At 36.2% G+C, this 23,502-nt stretch overlaps 1 protein-coding gene across 5 annotated transcripts in view; it reads left to right on the top strand.

Moving 5' to 3' along the window:
* BBS9 (Bardet-Biedl syndrome 9) overlaps window positions 1-23,502 on the top strand; it is a 165,561-nt gene that overhangs the window by 38,416 nt on the left and 103,643 nt on the right. For all 5 annotated transcript variants that reach the window (XM_072412228.1, XM_072412230.1, XM_072412225.1 and 2 more), the window contains exons 9-10: window positions 7,396-7,579; window positions 10,108-10,237. In XM_072412228.1, coding sequence (XP_072268329.1) covers window positions 7,396-7,579; window positions 10,108-10,237 — 314 coding nt within the window. The remainder of the gene's footprint in view (window positions 1-7,395; window positions 7,580-10,107; window positions 10,238-23,502) is intronic.

The raw sequence follows: 23,502 nt of genomic DNA, 5'->3' as shown, positions 1-23,502 counted from the left end.
TTAAATAGTAACAGTCACCACCAGGGATGAGCGAGCTAATTTATTAAATTCAGCGAATTGGGCCGCTCCCGTTTACCAAACATGTAGGTGAGAACAGCCTTTGTAAATTCGGCCGGCGAGACCATATTTTTAGGACCTGCAAGACCAATCGAGAGCGGAGCCGTCAGCTTGATGATGGACGACGAATGATCTTAAAGGAAAGGAAGGGGGAGAGAGTGGGGTGATACTCCATCGTCCCCTCCACTCCCTTCTCGATAGAGCAAAACGGTGCTGTATGTACAGCACTCGGTCATGCATCTTGCTGTTGTTAGTTGTTGGAAAGGATTGTGAAAGATCCTTTCCAACAACAATTATTGCACGTGTGTACATAGCCTATATGTTTAAATCTCCTACTTTTACTAAAAAAATACCCAGTGATTTTGCCATTAAAATCCTTGTTCTGGCATTTCCCATTATAAGTTAGAAAAGCCCTTGCACTATCACCCTTTTTTATCTGCTTCTCGAGAAATTTTTTGGTGATGCTCAATACCAAGGCATGGATCAATGTTGTCCTCTTCAGGAAACTTGCCTTGTGAAATGACGTGCAGCCCTTGCTGAAGAATATGTGTCTATGTAGAAAGTGCTGTCAGAGATTATCAGCTCTAAAATGCAACAAAATATTTAAAAAAACGTTTAAGCAAAACATACCTTACATGAAATTATAACAAATCCTTCCTTTTACTTTACATGGGACACGAGATTGTGCAGACAAATGCACTGGCTGGTTACATAATTTTTTTTCTGAAGGCTCATTACTTTCCTATTCTTCTCACTCTCACAAGATTACACAAAATACATGGTAGGTGGTATTGAACAACAAGCTATTCAGTTGGTATAGGAAATATGTTGGCTTACAGGAACTTTATTTTTTAATTTTAAATAGTTAATAGTTTATTTGTACCCAAAATAAATATATACAGAAGTATTAATAATAATAATAATAATAATAATAATAATTAATGCTTATTTATGTTGAGTAGCGGAATTCTAGAACCTCTGTACACTTTTTATTATTTTCTCTGTGCTGTTGTAGATTTTCTCCCATTTCCTATTTGCAAAATGGATTATACCTTTCCCCATTCTATACAAAAATAAAAAAGGTCTATATGTATGTATGTGTATATGTATATATATATGTTTATATATTTAGTTGAATGGAAGGTAAAAGATTTACACTCCAGGGGTGGCCTATTTCTTCTGACACTAATCTGAGTAGTCAAGCAAGTCACAATGGTGGGGGAGGCTTAAAAAATATAAACAAAGAGGACCCAATGTAATAAAGTATACTAGGAAATTTATAGTGTTAAGATTTAGTTAGCTTTGTAGCTAATTTTATTGCGTAGAGGTAGCAAGTTGGCCTGTTTTCACATCTGTTCCAATGACACAGTGTTCTGGGAGCCACATTATTCACAACTCCTGCAAGTTACACATTTGTCATAAAGAGCAAATTCAGTTTATTCAATAGCAGACAAGAACACTTTTTCTTAAAATAGCATCTGCTGAGTATTTTAGCGTTAAATCCAAGACTGTATATGATTTCTTGGTCGGTATAACGGTTCTATGGATATATATTAAATAGACTCTCTGAGGGTTGCTCACCAGCCGCAGCTGTTTTACAGACACACTGTGTCAGATAATTGCTTTAGAGCATATGGCAGGGAATACTTGGTTCTAAATTCTATCACATGTTTATAAAACTCCCTTTGGTCATAAAAGAAACAATCTTGTTTTTGTATTTTTTACCCTTTCAAATTGATACAATATTCCCTTGCTCATCATATTTAAGTGAGTATGCATTACTGTCTCCTGCTTCATCGCACTGGAGACTCTTTTATGTTCATTATGCTGGCGCTGCTTGGGATTTTCACCTAATCATGATATGGTCCCAACTTTTTATGTCTTTTACTTGATGTTAGGTGAGCTCTATGCTATAACACAGAATGCATAATGATGATAAAAAAAAAATCTATGCTTGTCATCAAAGTCTCCTTGAAATATTCAACGATGATTTTAGGGTGATAAAAACATTGCACAAAACAGGTTAATTGTTATTGCTAAGGAAACAGCCGTATCTAAACAGTAAGTATATTGATAGCATGGCTTAGAACATATTACAGTTTTATATTTTTGCCTATTATCCTGATATATGTTATTTTTGCTTCCTAAACATACTTTAATATAAATCTGTGCTTTGCCAATGCAGTGCAAAGCAACAGGTTTACTTTTATGCCCCTTTTCCCAATAGCATATATCCACTTGTTTTTAGTTGCATTCCTCTCTATTCAGCTGCCTTAAGCAATGGTAAACCCTGTCTATTTTCTGCATTACTGCAGATGAAGCCTTTACAGATTTCCCTGCCCCCATGTGATAGCCCTGGAACAATCACCAAGCACCAACGCTGTCACATGAACTGTGTCACCTGCAATTCCATAACAGGAAGTACCATTTTTTTTCCAACACCTAATGGCTGAACTGAGTGTAAATAAAATAAAGAAAAAGGCAGTAAGTGCTCCTAGGGGACCAGTAACACCAATATTTGGTCTTTAAAGCAAAACCAAGGTTTTATTTAAAGTACATCTGTGGCCATGCTGTTCACATTTAAAGATGAACTAAACTTCAGAAAAAAAAATCGCTCACCCTTACTTTCGCAGATCTGTAGATCCCTCAGGAGGTTTCCTGGATCGGGTATCCTCCTGTGTCCCGATGTGGTAGAAGCACTAGTCTCCGCCATCTTCTTTGCTTTTCATCTGCCTTCCTCCTACTTTTCCAGATCTCTCACTGTGCAGGCACGAGATTGGGTGACGTAGATGGGAAAAAGAGTGCCAATCTCGCTGAGCATGCGTACGGTTGGAATTTTTTTACCTTTATTAAAGAAAATGCTTCTGTTTTTAGGGCATGCGCAGAAGGAACAAACAGAAGCCTCCTGTGATCCATGACATATGTATCCTGGTAGGTGGCAGTAATTAAAACAGAAAGGGGAGGGGCTTTACCCTTATTTTGTTTTTAAAAAAAGGGTTTTAAACTCCCCCCCCCCCGAAACAAGAAGGTATTTTTTACATTATATAAAAGGGTTGACTACCCTTTTATGTAAGTTAAAAATTCCAGTTTAGGTCCACTATATGTACTTTTTTAATTCTTCCTAATCAGTAAAGGATCCTTAAAGGAAGCCCCCACTTACCTCTTTGGTTGCAAGTATTGTAAAAAAAATATTCCTAAAATTCAAAATCGCAGCACTGAAGTCACCCAAGTCATTCTCAACTCAACTAGTCCTCTTTACAGGGATTGGGCAGCCTTTAAATCTCTAACAAACTCAAATCAAAAATACATTGCAGCTCACTAGTCCTTATATTTTGGCTGACTTTTTTTTTTAATGGAACTTTATATTAAAAAAGAAAAATTGTGAGCAGGCAGGTTGTGTTTTGCAAAAGGGGCAGGTTATGTCACTTTTGAAATAAAATGAAGCTGCCTAATTGCAAGTGAGCTGCACATAACTGAGCATCACCATGCTCAGTGCAGTGTACACTCCTGTCATGACCAGTTGTTGGGATCAAACTAATTCGGACGTTCGTGTGCAAGAGTTATGTCATTCTGGCCTGGCCAGCCAAATAGGCCAAAAAATTTAACCTTGAAAAAGAACAGATGGTTATGGCAGCTCTGGTGGGGAAGGTTAGGTGAGGAAAGTAAATATATTTTATTACAGAAGGGACGTCACCTGCTCACAATATTTTTTTGTGTAATGTTTCAGGTATTCTCACATACATAAAGAAAAACACTTGTTGATCCTGCCATATGTATCCTTGTAACCTGTGCTTACTGATCTGATGCCTCAAATAAAGTTATCTTTTGTAAATGACATATCGCCTCCCCCCCTGTGTTATGAAGGTGAGGAGAGACACAAATGTTTGTAGTCTAAATCAGGGAAGCATCATAGAGTGTAAAATGCTTCTCCTCCATAGATATGCTACAGTAAGTATTGTCACTGTAGGACACGATGCATTAATCACAAAATTAGCCCAGAGTTAATCTTTCATCAGTTAACCTTAATCTAAATACCTTATTTGACCAGTTCTTGCCTCCATTGTGTCCGAGTAAGGCTTTATTTATAAATGCATTGTAGCAGCTGTAACAATCCCAGTTTGTATAGAAAGCGTTTTATCTGCTAAATCCATCTGCTTTGGAAAATAACACACTTGTAATGATCTGTGGCTAAGCACAGCTTTCATCTTCTGTCAGTGTAATATTGGTTTGATCATGTCTTGATCATTCAACATTTCTTGCTAGTTGTCGCACACAAATAGCTTCCTTTTATGAGTACCTTTGGTTTAACTTACACTTTTACTAGATTTTCCTAAATGAAAAATCATTTCACTTTACATCTAATATTTGAAACAGTAATTCATTGATTTGTAAAAAAAATCAAAACACAACATACATTCATGGTGCCCCCCACAACATCCTTCTCTGCCGAGGACATTGACACCTACTTTAGAGATAAAATAGACAAAATCAGACATGATGTCTCTGCTCACTGAACCACTCCAACCATACCCACCCCTTCCACCTGTAAATCATCATTGGTCTCCCTCAGCCCTGTTACTGTGGACGAAGTTTCTTCTCCTCTTTCCTCATCTACATCTACTACCTGTCCGCTTGACCCAATTCCCTCTGATCTACTCCGTGCCCATTCCTCCACCCTGGCCCCTGCCCTAACCAAACTATTCAACCTCTCCCTTTCTACTGTTAAATACCCCTCAGCTTTTAAACATGCCATAATTCTCCCTATCCTAAAGAAACCTTCACTGGACCCCTCCCTACCCTCTAACTACCGTCCTATCTTCCTTCTCCCATATGTCTCTAAACGTCTTGAATGCCTTGTCTACAAAAGACTCAACGATTACCTGAGCACCAACTCTCTCCTTGACCCTCTGCAGTCTGGCTTACAAGCTGCCCACTCCACTGAAACAGCCCTTACTAAAATGGACAATGACCTCATCTGAGGTAAGTCCCAAGGCAACTTTTCCCTGCTCCTTCTCCTTGATCTTTCCTCTGCTTTTGACACTGTTGATCACCCCCTTCTAATACAAATCATGCGCTCCATTGGTATCAGTGACACTGCTCTCTCTTGGTTTGCTTCCTATCTGTCTGACCGCTCCTTTCAAGTTTCTTTCAATGGTAATTCCTCCTCCCCCACTCTCCTCCCTGTTGGTGTCCCCCAAGGGTCAGTCCTTGGACCGGTTCTCTTCTCTCTGTACACCTCCTCTCTCGGTAGTCTCATATCCTCCTTTGGCTTACAGTACTATCTGTATGCTGATGACACCCAAACCTATCTGTCCACTCCTGACTTGTCTCCCTCAGTCCTGGATAAGGTCTCATACTGCCTGTCAGCCATCTCATCATGGATGTCTGACCGATTCCTGAAACTCAACCTGGATAAAACAGAACTCAGTATGTTCCCCACCCCCTCATATTCCGCATCTTCCCCTGACAAATATCTAACTGTTAACAACACTGTTATTCTGCCCTCCCCTCAGGCACGTTGTCTTGGCGTCACCTTTGACTCGGCCCTCTCATTTACCCCCCATATTCAGAACATTTCCAGGTCACTTTCATCTACGCAACATCTCCAAAATTCGTCCCTACCGACTCTCTCCTCTACAATCTATCATGAATGCTGCAGCCAGACTCATCCATCCTTCCCACCGCTCCTCTTCCGCTGCATTTCTTTGCAGATCTCTACACTGGCTTCCATTTCACCTTAGAAACAAATTCAAGCTCCTGTGCTTTTCCTTCAAATCCCTCCACAGTTATTGTCCCACTTACATTTCTGACCTGGTAAAAAAGTACTCCCCCATGCGCTCTCTCCGCTCCTCCAATGACCTACTACTGAATTCCTCACTTATAACCTCATCACACGCACGGATACAAGACTTCTCTAGAGCTGCCCCAACTAAAAGAGCACTCAAAACCCATTTTTTCAAACTTGCCTACCCATATTCTTCTGTCCATCACTACTTCCCACCACTACATATCTCCCATCCTATTGTGTGTAAATTCTCCCACCTACTAGATTGTAAGCTCTTCAGGGCAGGGTCCTCTCCTCCTGTATCACTGTCTGTATTAGATTGTCATTTGCAACCCCTATTTAATGTACAGCGCTGCATAATATGTTGGCGCTATATAAATCCTGTTTAATAATAATAATAATAATAATATTAGTGTGTTATTATATTTTAAAATTACATTGGCTCTTGTTGAATATATTTTACCTCTTTTTATAGATGAGTCATGGGGGAGATGGGGTATGATGAGTCACTTGCTCCTATATAATCTTTGCACATAGTTGTTGGACACCAGTAGATGGTGCTGTGTTCTTATGTAAAGTGTGTAACGAACAGCTTCTAATGCACGCAGTGATTAGCATATATATATATATATATATTTTAAAATATGCATTCAGGTTTGTTGTGAAAAATTTGGCCTAAATGCCCAGATTAGTGTTAAAGGAAATCTATTTCAGCACATTTACCGCATACTGGGAGAATTCCATCAATTATATGTGTCCAAGTCACATGTTATGAGCTGCTAATATTAAGTGGGAACCAATTTAAAACCTTAGATTGTTAGGATAGAGCTTCTGACCACAACACAGTTGGAAAATTTCAGGTTCCTATGGGACCTTATGACTTTTTTGTGCAGGAAGAGCACTCCCTGAAGTAGAGTGGGACAGTCAACCAACAGAACAAGTTACTAACTGACCTAGAACAAGAGGGAATTATTTATGGATAAAAATCATGTTATTCAATCTGTCCAGCATTTGATGATAAACTAGAATGGCTTGTAAAATATTGCGATCACAATATTGAGATCACAAAATAATAAAAAAGATTGCTTAGTGGGTGGAATCTCTGTTAAACTTTTATTATTAAAAATGTCCCATTAAAGGAGATTTAGTTTCTTCTTCAGTAAGGGAAAATCTAAACTAAAGTTATCAGAACAGGAGACAAGTGAATATCTTTCAATGCTTCCCAAGGGGGCATTAGTTCCAGGGATAATAGCCTAAGGGATTTGCATCAATTTTGGAGATTTGCTCTAATTTCTTGTTTTGTCTGCAGGACAGAAAGTCAAGGAAAATCTTTTGAAACATAGAAATAGTTTTTAATCTTTTTCTACTCAATACAAAATGTAAAACTTTTTGTCTTAATAATACTTTAATAGTGGCTAAACCCTTTTTTATAGGTTTCCAAACTAAAACTCAACCACTCATTAAAAGTTAGTTTTTATTTATTCTTTACATACATTTTGCTCTTCAGTTATTTAGGAAATGTAACCGTATTTATTTTTGTTTCCTCTCTGTAGGCAGACTGGACTCTGAGCATTGGTGAGCAGGCCCTGGATATTAGTATTGTCTCCTTCAATCACACTGCTTTCTCAATATTTGTTCTTGGTGAAAGAAATTTCTTCTGCTTGAAAGAGAACGGCCAAATCCGCTTCATGAAAAAACTTGAGTACAATCCAAGCTGCTTCCTTCCATATTGCTCAGGTTAGTTAAAGCAATGAAACTTGGTGTTTCACATTACATGGGTCTAGATGTTCGCATTAATACGTGGCTTATTTTCTGTCTGCATACGCTGTTTCCCCCCTGATAGTTTACAGACACATTTGTTGGCACTGAATGAATGTAAATTAAGGAAACAGAACATTCAATCAATAGGCACAACTCAAGGCTGCTATCTATCCATTTTCCTTGTATTCAGATGGTTAGTTGTCTGCATTTAACTCCCTATAAAAAAGCATTGGTCATAAAGTTTAATGGCTGCCCAGTCTAATAACATGGATTGGCCACAGCTTTCCAGTTGGGACAAAAAGGAAGGGTTTTTCCCTTCTACTTTTAGCCCTTGGTTTTGGGACCAATATGTTCTTTAAAAATGAATTTATAGATATTTTTAGAATTGTTACGTTTATTCACCACAAAGAGCTTTATTTTCTCAGCATATTTTTATGAGCAGCTGTACTGCACTGCCAATTTAGAAGCATTTAGTGTGTATACTGCTTTTATGACAAGCCTGTGGTTATGCTTCCTAAATATGGCTGTGGTAATTCTCTTTGTCTTGCACAAAATCAAAGTGCCCCAGGAGTGCAGCAAGGCCTGCATGTTCCTAAAGAACTTTAGTGCAACTTTGTTCTAGCTTAAGGCATGCTCTTTTATTATACCATACTTTCAATTATGTTCATGAAACCTTTAATATTTTTACCCTTCAAACTTCATAATGAAAATTTGAGGGTTGAATAGTTACTTGAACAGAGGTGCCAATCAAATTATTCAAAAAAAAATTGTTTGTATGGGAACTACTGCTAACAGCCATGGATGTAAACGGCAACATATTTATTCTGTTTGTCATTTTTTTTGGTTTATTTTTAAATATTACCTGATATATTCATTGGATATGTTGTGATAAGGGTCAACAAGCAAGAACGTTTCTACATCATTGTGTTGGCAATTCACATTTAGTAGTACAGTGAGCATGAGAGTCAAGACCTTGACTCCTGATTCTCCCTTTTGAATTAGGGATGATGTGTGCCATAGTTTGAAGCTATCAGATGAAGGGGAGTCTTAAGCTGCATACACACGTGCAATTTTTGTCGTTGGAAAGGATCTTTCACGATCCTTTCCAACGACAAAGGACTACACGATGCATGAGCGGTGCTGTACATACAGCACCGTTCTGCTCTATGGAGAGGAGAGGGGGAGAACGACGGCGCGGCACCCTGCTGCGCGCTCTCCCCTTCCCTTTCATTAGGATCGGTCGTCGTTCATCGTCCGTGGATCCACCAGGACGGTCGTTCGGACGATGGACGACGTCGACTGTACACACGGCAGATTTTCGCCCGATATCTGGCTGATGCCGATTATCGGGCGAGAAAAATCTGACGTGTGTACGCAGCTTTAGTGTGTTTTTGGAAATAACTGTGGTATTCTGTTGGTTATTAAATTAAGTTAAGATAGTCATGTGAACAAGTGAGCGTACCCATTTGTATTGTCATCTTTTAACAGTCAGACACCCATTTTTCATTCAGCTGTTGTCTACAGATCAAGAGTAAAACAAATATTTGTTACTTGTAAAACAAAAGTACACATCTACAATATACAGTTAATGCAATATAATAGCCATATTGTCTGTTCCAGATACTGTGTTATTGATTACAACCACCTAAAGTAGTATGCTGGTAAAGCCTGTTTATTGTAATTCTGTAATATCTAGGGTGTAAATTTCTCTTTTCTATTGACATGTGTGACTTCAATTTGCTAATCTGAAAAAAAAATGTCTTAGCCCCTCAGAAAGTAGGTTGTGGATATCTCAGAATCTGTAATGGGAATTTAAAAGATGGCAAATAATTTGTAATTGGCCATTCCACTGTAATGAAAAAATATGCATATCGCTTAGATTTCAACATCTACTGAGTTGCTTAGAACTGTCCAGCTGGATAATATTGTTTGACCACAATACCAGTAGGAGTTTAGTGGTAGTATTTCTTTAGCATCCCCACCCTTAAGATGTTTTTTCACTTTTTAGTGCTGAAAACTCCATTGACTTGTGCAGAATTTGCTGCATTGTTGGCAGAAGAGGGTATGGAGAAAGTAAGTGCTAGGACACATCAACAAAATGGTGACAATTTCAGCAAGAGATGGGATCATGCAGCCTCCATTGCTGTAAACACGACAGTATTGGGTATTGATCTGTTACCAGAGGAATGGGATTTGGATTTTTTAGCCATTGGACCAGAGAGTTTATTTTGCTTTAAATGTTTACATTGAGTGTGTTTTCCTTGACTGCTAGAAATCAGAATGCATTATATGAAATAAGGCAAGTACAAAACTCTAGGTTTAAATATAAGAGTCCATAATAGGGAACTGGCTTCTGCTTTCTGGTTTGTATGCGGTTGTGGTTCTTCTTTGATAAGTGTTTGTGTTGGATATTCTGTGAATGAAGGAGAAATAGGAAAATGTGATTTTTTTCTGTCATGTTAAACTTAGCAGTTTTCTTACAACCTTTTCTTGTCATTCAACAGTAAATGAAGGAACAATAAACTCCTTGGTCGGAAACCATAATAACATGCTGCTTGTGTATCAGGATGTGACACTGAAGTGGGCAGCACAGCTTCCACATGTTCCTGTTGCAGTAAAAGTTGCCAGCTTCCAGTAAGTGTCTATATTAAACCACAGACCTAGTATTACTGCTGTCTTGAACAAGTGGTATTTCTGTGTTATAAAATTATAAATGTCCCCACAGATAAGGAAATATTCTATATAATTTGGCATTTGAAAAGTCCAGTAATTTTGTGAATTATCTTTGTTTTTGTACTGTACACCCATATGGACAGTCTGCCATTACTGGTGGTTTGTGATATATTCTTCCCGTGCTATATAATGTAAAAAAATGTCACTTCTTGTAAGGTGTTCTGGAGAACAAAGACTGAAACTTGTGAAGGCATGGTGCTACACTCAATATCACCGAAAATACTAAGCATGCAAGCAAGCACAATTATGAACTTTTAAGGCACCTTTCATCAATAGACATTTATAAACATATTCATAAAACCATTGTTTATTTAAAAATTAAAAGTACATATACCAACATCATTGGACGAACAAGGCGCACGTTATAGTCTTATAAATCTTTCAACATGTTTCGCAGACGGTTTCTTCTGGAAAAAATAATGAGACCAGTACCTCTTAGCTATAAATGTATGCCTCCTGCTTTCAGAGTGAAAAACTTTTCAGAGTGTCATGGACGGTCTTTAGGGAGGCTGACACACAGAACCTTAAGGATCCCTTATGCCCCTAATAATGAACTCCAGGAGATCCCCAGATTCCAGTGTCTTCTGTTACGTTCTTTCCTATTGTTGATCATAGAGGGGGTACCTGGCAACTGGCGAATTCTTCACTCTGAAGGAAAGAGGTATCGGTTTGTAACTAGGGCGTATTAGTCAGGAGAACATGAAACGCGTTGAAAGATTAATGAGCCTGTAAGTGTGTCATGTATGTCCTATGATGCTGTTCTGGAATAATTCATCTGAAATTCTGAAAGACATGATTAAAAGCAGCACCCAATTACATTTTTAAACAGTGACCGTTACGTTGTTTAATTGTTCTTATAACATTATTGGGTAATCTGTTTGTGTGGTGTATTTTCCAATCTGTGTGCATGGTAAATTGTTTTGTAGACCCATCCTATACAGATGGGACACTTATTATTTCAGGTGTAAAATGAAGAATTATTGTGTCCTGAGGGTTTACATAAACCCTGGTAAATCTGGCACATGCCTGTGCTTCATGTTGGCTTATGGGCTTTGAACATTTCTTTAAATAATATATTCACGGCAGTGAAAGTAGTCTTTTAAACACCCAGGATGTGGCATCATGTCCACTAAAGTTGAAAATGAGTGACACAGCTAGCACTGGATAAATCACTGAGAATACAAATTACACAGAAAGCAGCCTCAAGGGATGGAGTGTTAGAAAGAAAATTAAAGTGGAACTATACCCAATTTATTCTCGCCAGGTGCTATTCTGTCACCAAGTTTTTCCCTCTTCTTTTCCGCATTCTGATCTTTGACTATCTTGATTGCCTGTGCTGGGATGACAAAACTCCTGCACAGGTGCGCAGTAGTTCATTATTTTTAGAGCAAAGCTTTTTTATAGTATCTGCGAAATTATTTTCAGTAAATATTCCTCACCTGGTTAAAGTATTTTGCAGTGACCAATTATTTAATGTTTTTCTGTACTTTTCGTTGCAATGCCCCAGTCTACAGTCACAATAGCAGACAGTGAATAATATGGTCCTGACCATCTGAACATTATATTTATCTCTTAGGGGTTTTATAGTCCTATGTAAATATTTTTTTATCATGCAGTATTTCCAAAAAAACAGCATCAGTTAGAGATGAATAGTTCTTCCAAGGGTTTATTTATTACAATTTTTTTTTTGTTTTGCCTATTTTTCTCCTTCACTCTTTTACTGTTACCTTTTGCATGCTTGTTATTTATGGCTTACAGAATATATTTACATTGTAATGACTGATTTGTATTTTATTTTAGTTGTTTATGATTGAAGACTGATCCAATCTTGTGATAATGGTTTATTTTATCTGCACCTGATTGGGTATTCAAAGTGAAAAATGTATTGAGTGATAATTCTTCATTCCTTTAGTAAATCGGCATTTAATTCTCTTGGTGATTTACATTTTTAATGACAATTACTCATTTTATTTGCATTTTTTTTTTATTTGTCTTACTTTCAAATTGGTTAAACATCTCTTTCTGTTGGGTAGATTGCTTCTATATATATTTTTTTTAATGTTTCACTCATAGCAGCTATCCTCCAAGTATTTTTAAATGGAAAGAGAGTGAACACTTTATTACAGGGATGTGTGTGTTTTTTATTTTTCTGGCTATTGAGTATATATCAGTCCAGTTTATTTGGATGGCTATTAGAATGCCTTATATATCTTCTACCACTCAACCTACAATTGTGCTGATCCTAATTCAATTATGACTTAGTGTTAGAACTGGCAAAATAGAGTGTATAGTCTAACCTTTATACTGCAGTTTGTTTGAACACCAAGAAAATATAAGTTTACATGGGCATCGTAATGGTGTGACATGAAAAGAAGAGATGGTGAGGTGACAAAAGAACTTTGGAATAAAGACACTGTTAAGCATTTCCATCCCCTTGTATTAATAATATTTGTTCTCTCCTCCAACCCATCTGCAGTTCCTCAGTGTAACTGCCATCACCATATCATTAAAGCATTAGAACAGAACAAGAGAGGTTGACTTTTTAATAATGGAAATTCATGTGCTGCTATGATTTAATTTTAAGAAAAATACCAACTCTCAACTTTAATTAACTGCAATGATTGAATTATAAGTCTAAATAGTATTTTTATTACATAACAAGAGAGTTAACTCCCAGTGTTCCTTGTCTTACTTATTAAAAAATGATATTCTTCATACCCTTTCACCTCCACTGAACTGACCACTTTTCTTTTATGTTGACATAATTGCTACTCTAGCCAGAGATCCCAGGAATGTGCTGCTTATGTGGATGCATAAATAAAGTAATCTTACATAAACTTTAAAAAAACTCCACTTAATGATAATTAATGGGCAATATTTTAGTTTTACCTTAGTATAACAGTATTTTCTCTTTGATAAATCCATAACAAAACGAACAATATGTAATATGACTCCTAATTAGTAAACATATCTGTAAAAAAAAACATAAAAAAATTTAGCATTTTATTTAAAAAAAGAAATTACCAAAAATTACAATTATTAAAAAATAAACAAATAACACATTCAATAAATGGTATCTTCCTAAAAAACACAGTACCAGTGACCATCTCTTTTGTTTCAAGTTAAAGTGCAACTAAACCATCTATACTCACTTGTGCCTGTTTCAGTGCATGATATGATGTTTGGCCATCTTGATTGGCAGGGCTGGGGTAATGTAACTCCCTTGCAGGCATTAGTGAGTTCATTCATTCAGTGGGGATTGCCTGGCCAGCTCTTTTGACAGTTTCCTGGAGCAATCAGGAGGGTAGGAGGGATTATTGCAGAAGGGATGTTGTCTATTCCTTTTCTGCAAAAATGTCCTGCCTGATAGAGCATTTTTAAAAGTGAATCTTTAGTTCCTCTTTAAAGCTTTGACTATTTATAATACACAGCAAAGTTCAAGTGATTGCACTGTGGCTTTCATTTTTCATTTTAGATCACTGCTGCAAATACAGTAAGGTCTAAGAGTACAGTGTTCAAACTATATTTTGGAACTTCCTTCCTGGGATAACTCTTGTTGCTCCAAACACACTACAATGTAGATTCATAAAAATAATAATTTCATATACAGTAGCATATTTGGACAATTATAGTGTGGGGTAGACATGTTATTGTGCTTTGTATCCCCACACTTTTGAGAAACATGGCTAATCCCTCTATGAATTCATCATGGTCAAACTATGTAAAAAATTATTATCTTTCAGACATTTTTTATCCATAATACTTTCCTTGTTAGGAATACACCATAAATGTATCATGTATGTTATACTTAGTATAATGGTAGTATCAGTGTTTTCCCAAAAGAAATGAGTTCCAATCACATTTAGTATAATGTTTCCATTCATTACCTTGATTCTATTCTATACATTTGTTAGCAATAGGCAGGGTTGGTATGGGACTTTTTCTGGTGACCACCATATCACCTGGCATACATTTTATACGTGTGTGTTTATTATGTGTGTTTTCCTTTAAATGCATGATAACCTCACAAAATATATTATATCAAGTAAAAATAAAGAAAAAAAGATTTTCTAAATCTTTCCAGTCAATAAACCTATGCCTGAAATGCAATTTTACTAGACAGCTTTTTGATCTAAATCCCTGTACTTTGGGACTACACATCTCAGCTTAGACAGCATTAAAAACCATAAGAATTGTTCTTGGACTGACCTCACTGTAGTGTACAGTCTTTTAGCCAAGTCATATCTTTATATATTCTTTGTTTACATGAAAATGCAAAAAGTATGTAGAATAGTCAGGACGATAGAAATTAAATATATTTTTGGGAAACAAAGATTTGGATTTGAATGTTTACGTGACAGTGATTACCAAAATGGACACTGATAGCAATTAGAATTTACGAGAAGATCTAACCCATTTTATCCGTAACTAAAAAGGTGACTTTAAAACCATTTCTTTTTATTTTGTGGCTAAACAAAATGCTTTTTTTCAGTCTATTCCTTGGTGGACTCAAATTTCTGAGGCCCTTGTGTCTGCAGAAGAATGTGCTTTCATGGACATTGGCTTTATACCAAAACTTCTCATCCAAAGTTAATATTATTGAGAGCTTGTCTCTATCGTTTTCGATCATGAACAGTATTCAAAAGGGTTATCCCCTTTGATTTTTTATTGACACTGAAAACCTGTCCAGACTGGCTTGACCCACTGCAAGCTATTAGCTATTTGTCATTGACATTTTTCTCTTCATCCATAACTTACACATATCACTCTCTAATCTGATGTCAGAGATGCAGTGGGTCAGCAAAGCATTCAGAAATATTTTAAAGGAAAGATTCCTACAACATTCAATTTTTAATGAATTTTGGTTTGCTTTGCAAACAACTAAAAATGATTGTGTATTTGGCTGACAAACAATTGTAATTAATTATCGCAAATTAATTTCCACACTACCCATTTTTCACATATGTAATATAAATCAACATCATCATTGCCTCTTTCTTGAGATGTGTTCTATCAAATTTCCTTATATCTTTTTATATAAATATGCCAGATAATTAATATCGTTGTGTGGAATTCACAAATCTGCATCGGTCTTGCTACTGTCAGCTGTCACTGGCCCTGGCCTGTTTCGAGGACCGCAACTTGGGCATTACCTTCCCAAGTCATCCTTTGCAGGTTGCATTGGTGAAGCTAGAGGTGGGTATCCTAAACTTCACCTTCCAGCCAAATTGGCTGGTGATAGTGAGAGTTCACTACCCCACCAGTAAGTTCCATGACACCCAGTAATGGTCTAGGTCTCCCAGACATTAACAAAAAAAGTACATAACAGTAGCCATGACCAGCTTACATACAGTTAGCTTACATACAGACTATAAGAATTATGAATGGGACTGAATGGAGAAAATACAGTGGGTGGGAACCTGGCACATATCATCTGAGTGGACAAAGATTACAGAAGTCTGTTAGATCAGCCTTTACCATTGATGATGCATACACTTAAGGATTGTGCCAGTAAAATAGGCATTTCGTCAACTAGCCTATCTCTTCTAGGTCTGTTTGTAGACTTTCCATGGTTCACACTAGAAGAGAAGACCTTCTTTAACCTATGAGCAGCAGATAGAGATACAAGGTTTCAAGTTTATGGGGCAAAGCAAATTTAGGACTTTTCCAATACTTACGGCAGAGCTGGCAGCATTTCCACCAAATGCATGTGGGTACTTACAAATAAAACTTTTGCCTAATACATTTTTGACCAAATTTAGAATAGGGGACAAGGGAAACCCTTTGCATCTAAACAGACGAGAAAAATTAATCTCCTCTCCAAATTTTATAGGCTCATTACAAACACAATGCTGCAGGATAAGTCAAACACCTTGAAGACTAGGGTGAATCTTTCCCCTTATCCACATAGAGAGGATGTATTGCTTGATACATGCCTCCTCCATATGTGTTAAAATGCAAAACTGCTACAAGTTTTACTCCTGCTTGTAAAGAGTCGGCTATTCATAAGCCAAAATGTCTTTGCTTTAAAATTTGAAATCTGTTACTAAAACCAGACTTACAGATCCAGACCAGAAATTATAGCAGCTTTAAATTAATAAATTGGCATTGTTGCTGTTTTTGCCACTAATAAGCCTATTGTTGTGGCCAAGAACAATTTGGCAAAAGTAAAGTCTACTGTCAGCCAGCTCAGTCCGTAAAAAAAGTTCACTTTAAGTTTTTTTTGAAGATTTGACATTATAGGCTCAACGGTTTCAAGAGGATAGGCTTTTGTTTTAGATTTACCCATTATCTCATGATGATTTCTGCATAATTCCAATTTTGGGGTGGAGTTCTATACAGCCTCATAGATTACAGCAATTTTTAAAAATGACTTTTTGGTGTACGTTTGAATTTTGATTGAGTTCCAAATCTAGCTGTAGCCTCTTTAACTAGGCACATACACTTAGGTACATAAAACGTTTCTCAGTGTGTCCTACTGTTGAGATCTCAGTGCTTTTGGCTTTAGGTCAATATTAACAAAAAACTTATTCGTTTTAGTGGTTTGTGTTAAGGACACACTTTGGGGTTAAAGTTTTATGGACGTATTTTGGGGGATAGTTTTGGTCTCCTTTCACACTGTAGCATTACATTACACTTGAACACATGTGTAATGTTATCTAAAAGATGTTGTTGACATAAGTGCACTCCATAGCATATTCCATAGCATGTAACACATTACCTAGACAAAATTTGTCAATACCTGACCTTCACACTTGTATGAGTTATTATTATTATTAATAATAATAATAATAATAATAAAAAACAGTATTTATAGAGTGTCAACATATTACGCAGCTCTGTACATACACAATAACATAGGAGGACAGGACCCTGCCCAGAAGAGCTTACAATCTAAGAGATCTGACATCTGTTGAAAAGACCATAGCCATAGCTATGGATTTGCCGATGGTCCTGAAAATTGTGGAGTATGTCTTTGGAATTTGTGTCTATTTTGTCAAAGAGCAATTGTAAGGTCAGGTACTGAAGTTGCATTAGACCACCTGGCTTGCTATTAGAATTCCAGTTAGTCCCAAATGTGTTCACAGGGTTGAAATCAGGGCTGTTTGCAAACCACAAAAGTTCCTTCACATCCTGCTCTTAAAGTTTAGAGTTTGTGCACAGGACTCTTACTGAAAACACAGGAGTTAAAAAATTTGTAGTTGTCAGTGCTTAAAAAAAATGGCATGTGTCACAGTAATCCTATAACCTAGTGTTGGTTGGAAATTGTTTTTTTTTCTTGGACCAATGTTTGCCATAAAAAACTGTGAAAAACAGTGGTTTATCAATGATGAGTTTGTGTCGATACAAAATAAATTGACAGAATGAGGTAACTAATAAAATGGTACCTTCTCTGCCCTTTGCAAAGTGGGCTTTAGGTTTTCTGTAAAATTTGCAGTAATTTCTTTTAGGATTTTATAAAAATGAGGTTATATATAATGCTAAATCAAGTCCCACACTATTTGGAAAGAATGACCTTCAGATGTTAAATTCATTACATTAAAGTAGTATAGTGAATTCCTTTGCCAAGCAGAAATATTTATATTTTAAAATGTGAGAATAGAAGAGATTGAATAGGATTTTGAATTTGAATGATTTACATTTCACTATAACTCTATCAACCTCTCATTTAGCACACAGGAGCATGATATTTCTTCAGGTTTCTACAATCGTTTTTTTCAGTTGAGTGAAGCACTTAAATGGCTCCCCAGTTCTTATCCAGAATTGCCTAAATCTCATCACCTTTTAAAAGTAACCTGCTTTCTAGAGTATTTCATGCACTCCAAGTTTACGGATCACTTAGTCCCTTTTCTTTGTATCCTTTAGTTTACTTTTTATGGTGGTATTATTTGACATTAGGTGTTAGTCTGTCAACAGCCGTTAAATGAGGTTTTTGTTTCGGCTGAGAACTATGTTGTGGATTTATTTTTTGTGCCAGCTTTTTCTTGACATCCTTCACAAGCTAGGGCCAGATAAAACTCAGTTATGTGGATTACAGTCTTTATTTATACAACTGCTTGCTGCTTTTTGGTAAATAGTTTCAAATATTTGATGTAATACACATGGTTTGTACAAGGCCATTACTTTTTTCATTTATGCTTTCATTCTTTTTTATGCCTATTTATACTTTAACTCAAGTACAAAGGTATGCACAGGGATGAAAAATAAATAAATAAATAAATCTCAATGTAAGTGGTCTTGTGTAAGATGTTAAAGGACATTCCATTTTGAGTCTACACAACATATATGTCTTTTAACATCTTACAGATATTTATGTTTGTGAAATGTAAGTCTTGATGTATTGACCAAAATTGAGTTGATGAAAGTGTAAGACACTATCAAGATTCCAGTTTAATATCTTTAGACATCCCAATGACCATTTTAAGTGCATTTGCTTAAGAGACTACTCCTGAAATGGGTTGAGAAGCACAAGTATATATAATTGTGTAGGTACTCATATGGAATCACTGATGTATAATTTGAGAAATATGTAGATAATTCAAGTGCACATTCACAAGTACTACATGTCGTGGCACAGCACACGAGAACCCGAAATACATTCACTGTTCTGCCATTCCCCAGGTCTTGTATGTATTCAATGGCTGTACTGCAGATAGGTAATATAGAAGATAAGCACACTGGGCTACTGTTTTTTTGCCATAAAAAAGGCTTGTACCTTTTATTTTTTAGAGGGTGGATCAGTTTATATACCAAATAAAGATTAAATTGTTCAGTAGTGTACCATTACCAATACCATACTTCCCTACTGTCCCTGATTTTCTTGGACTGTTCTTTCAGATCCAATTCTTTTGTACTTTTTCCTCCTGTTGTTCCTCTTTATGGGTATTTAAGTATTTGGATGGTAGGGTTAGAATGTGACATTAACAACATGAAAGCATGCATAGGTATTAAAATTAATATTAATAAACTTCATGTATAAAGAACCAACATGTTATGCCTTATATCAAAGGTTCACACTGGTGGTGTTGTAATGGTGTGAGATATATTTTCACTTTGGGCCTCTTAGTATCTTAACAAGGTATATTTCAAGAAGTGGCCAGTAAGTATATTTATAGCTTTTAAATGATGCTGATCATTTGTTTGAAAAAGTGTGGAAAGACTTTCAGATCAGATTTTATAGTTTAAACAATCCTTCAGTTAGAATATGCGGTAATTTGAAAACTTAACCTTCATATTTCCAGATACAATTACATACTTACAGTATATCTTGGGGGTTTAGGTTAAACTCGGGGAACCAGCAGCCCAAGAAGTAAAACATGAATCAGCATAATTTATCCTGGAATATATCTGGTATCTCTTTCTTACACTTGACTGAAGTGTGTAACTCTTTAGTTTATAAGTCGACATCTCATATTGAATCCACCAGATCATATCGAGTAGACCTTGTATTAGCACTATTGAGTTCTTCCATGCTACACACTTATAACTGATATTCTGATTTGTTTCATTGAAAATTAATTTTGGCAATGTACAGAAACAAAATTACTAAGTTGTCTCTGTCCAAATATTTATGGACCTATCTGTAGCTCATCTGTGTTTCTATATACCCGCCAAAGATGTAGATAAATTTCTTTCTGTAACATGTATTTTTGGGATGCCATATATTATTAGTCAAAAAAACTGCAGTAAAAGAGTCAAAGTTTGCTGGATGTTATTGCTCTTTGTAAAAAAAAAAAAAACAAGGCCTTTTTAGTATAATCCCCCGTGCAGAAATTTACCCAGACAAGCTGAACTGGTTTATACAAGCAGTATTGCACAAATAGTAATGCGGTAGTTATTTTGGGTAGTTCCTACAGTAGAAGAAGTATTTTACGAGAAGTGGCACAGTTTTTTTAATAAGCCAATCTGTATCACAGAAATATATAGTGTATATGGTATATTTGGTCTCTGTGTCACCTTGCATATTTTACCTACCTTGGTAATAACAACCTTGCATTGTAGGAAGAAGAGACCGTCTCAGCTGTAATATATGTTGGTGCTATTATAAATGTCTACTTACTATGCCCAGAAAACCAAATAGACATATTTTAATGTTTTATTTGACATTTGTACAAAAAAGCTTTGTCCCGAGCAAAAAAGGAGTTCATATCTTGTATTGTTCTCACTTTTAAGCTACCATTACAGAGAACAGATTTCTTTGTTCCATGTATTTGACTCAAAGTGTCCTTTGAAAGTTCTTATCTTTTGTGAAGTTTTAGCGTTACAAGCCATTCTTCCACTTTCTCTTCTTTCACAGCAAGTGACCCATATAGCTTTTGAAGGTGAACCACTGCCTGTAATCTGAAACACAATTCTTTGGGATTTACTAACGCTTGAATAACAATAAAAAGAACTCGAGTTAACCTATAACCTGAGCAATATGAACTGCTAACACCTACAAAGTTTAGGTGTATTGTCATCAAATTGCTTTTTAAAAGCATTTTGTGCAATTTTCTGGCAACAGACTTCTCATGATGGCAGTTGATCACTACTTCCAGATTAAAAATCTAACAATTTTTATCCTTGACTATTTAAGGTGATTGTACCAAATACATGACATAGTTCACAAATCTGCTCAGCACTTTCATTTGAAACACAGATTAACAGGTTATGAAGTTGAATCAAAGGCCAAAATAACAAGTATTAATTTTTAATTTTTTACTAAATAATTCTAATGGACGTAAGATCTTTTAAAAACCTATTGAGAAAATCATTGTTTATCATGTCTTGCCAGCTAATTTTGTTTGAGTTCTGAGTAGAGCAGGGAGGTTTTAATCACCAGGAAAAATAAGATGAATTTCTCCAACTGGGACGCAGACAGCAATAAATTATCAAAAGCTGAAAAACAAAATTCTATTGCATGTGCTTTAATATTTTTATATCTTTTTTGTTTACTGACTTATCAAAAGTAACCGTTATAGCATAGAGGAAAATATGTGTGCATGCATTGTATGTGGATGTGCAATATATATATACATACACACCTACATATATTGTGTGTATATATCATCTCTTTGCTGCAAACACAAACAGGCTCCCTTCTGCAATGTCTTCTCCATTCTTCACACCTTCACATTTAAAAGCTTGCGTTGCCAAAGATCTACTATTATGTTTCTTTTTTTCGTACACAGTGTCTGTACCATTATTAGGTATAAATCTACAAACATGACTTTGTAAATCAGTTAAAACACCAGGCTAATTAGGACTTTTCTTTTGCTTACAATTAAACTGTGCTGATCCGAGGTACCTGGGAATTCTTTTTAAACTTCAGAAACTGGTTATGTCATGAGAAAAGCAGAATATACAAGTACAGATTATGGTCTTTTGAAAAATACTGTAGATTTAATACTTGAAGTGGCTTATAAAAATATGGCACTTTGGGACTTGTGGCACTTTAGACAGCGGAATTATTCCTTGTAAAAACTTTGTGGAAAGGTAATTGCAATTGCAGGTGTCATTTCTCGAGCGCCAAATATGGTAATACATTTTGCAGAAACTCGGTACTAAGTTTCGGGCACACCGTAAATTTAGCTGTATTAGATAAGATAGACGTTCGGAAAATAGTATCTTCCATAGTTTAGTTTTCAGAATAGAAATGTATTTTTAGTAAATTAAATTTAATAGGAAGTGTGGCAGTAATATGGTGCTCATTAGTTGGTACACTGTGTTTTCATTCATGAAGTAGAACCGGAACAGTTTGTACTTTGTTGCAGAAATAGAATTACAAAGGCAGAAATATTACCTTTAAAATCATCTCATATTTTAGTCTTTTTTCATTAATAGTTTCGTGTGACCAGAGCTTTTAAACCGAAATAATTCCACTATGAATGATGTAATATTATACTTTTAGTTTCAAGTGATTTTAAAAGAAATGCAACTATTTATTATGGAATAATACTACATATGGCAATGTTTGGCATGTCTATTGTTGGCTTTGTGGTGGCACTGACCCCATGGGGAACATACATACCCTTGGTGTGTTTTACTTATATTGAATGATGTAAAACCATATGACGTATCTCCCCCTATTTTCTTCCTCTCAGCATCTTCTAAAATAAGCCTTGCAACAACTACATATGCAAGGAGAGGGCATCGAAAGACACAGTGTCATGAGAGAGAAATAGAGGCTGCTACCTCTAACTTTCCATAGGTTACCTGGCTGTCATTCTTGATCCTTGATACTCTATAGAGATAATTGGCTCTATACCAGTTGTCGCCAAACTTTTGGATGTCACTGACCACTAATTTTCACGGACTTCGGACTGTGCATGCGTGGGGAACCGTGTGTCACTCAAAGGGGAAGAGACTTCCCCCAGAGTGGCGTCATGATGCCAGAACCCGCTCGTCTCCCGAGACACAACCTGCCCACTGCCCTGATCCTGCGATTCATACTGGAGACATGGTCCTTCGCTTGGGAGCGCAAAGGCCAGAGCTGCAGACCACCAAAATTTTCTCACGGACCACCAGTGGTACCTGAAGTCAGGTATCATAACCCATACTGTTCATATGATAGAGTCACTTAAATGTCAAAAGCTTGTTTTTGTTTCACAATTGCTTGCAATAGACATCACTATAAAGAAGACACCATTAACAATGAATTCTTTACAAGTGACTATCATTTAACCAGCTACAAACAATATTTTTGTGTGTACATATGTACATTTTGTTGCCAGAAACATTCTTTCCTGGTCATTTCCAGTGACACTAGAAAAAATGAATACTTGACAGACAACACTTTTCAGTTCTGTGGAGAGATAAGGCATGGGGTGTCGAGCAGGAGTCATGCCACTGTGAAATTCTCCATAGGATATGACAGCAGTCATACAGTTACACATGTGATATTTCCCCCAAAAACCACCAGGACCTTTTATTTTGTTACCATTTATTTAACATGCTTAGTCATTACTAGGTGTCAGATAATCAAATTTGGAGTTCTTTGGAACCCATTCATTGCTTTACTTTCAAAATGTAGTCAATATCACACATGTTTTTATTTTTAACTTGTCTAGACAAATGTTGCTGCTTTATGGTTTCTTAAACCACAAATCTATAATTATGGTTTATAATTGTATTATTCAATTATTATTTTATTTGCCATGGTTTAGTACAATATGCTTTCTTTTCTT

The sequence above is a fragment of the Pyxicephalus adspersus genome, chromosome 5 (assembly GCF_032062135.1).
Source record: "Pyxicephalus adspersus chromosome 5, UCB_Pads_2.0, whole genome shotgun sequence".
NCBI lineage: Eukaryota > Metazoa > Chordata > Amphibia > Anura > Pyxicephalidae > Pyxicephalus > Pyxicephalus adspersus.
The sequence above is the reverse complement of the archived record's forward strand: the minus strand, read 5'-3'. Positions and strand labels throughout refer to the sequence as shown.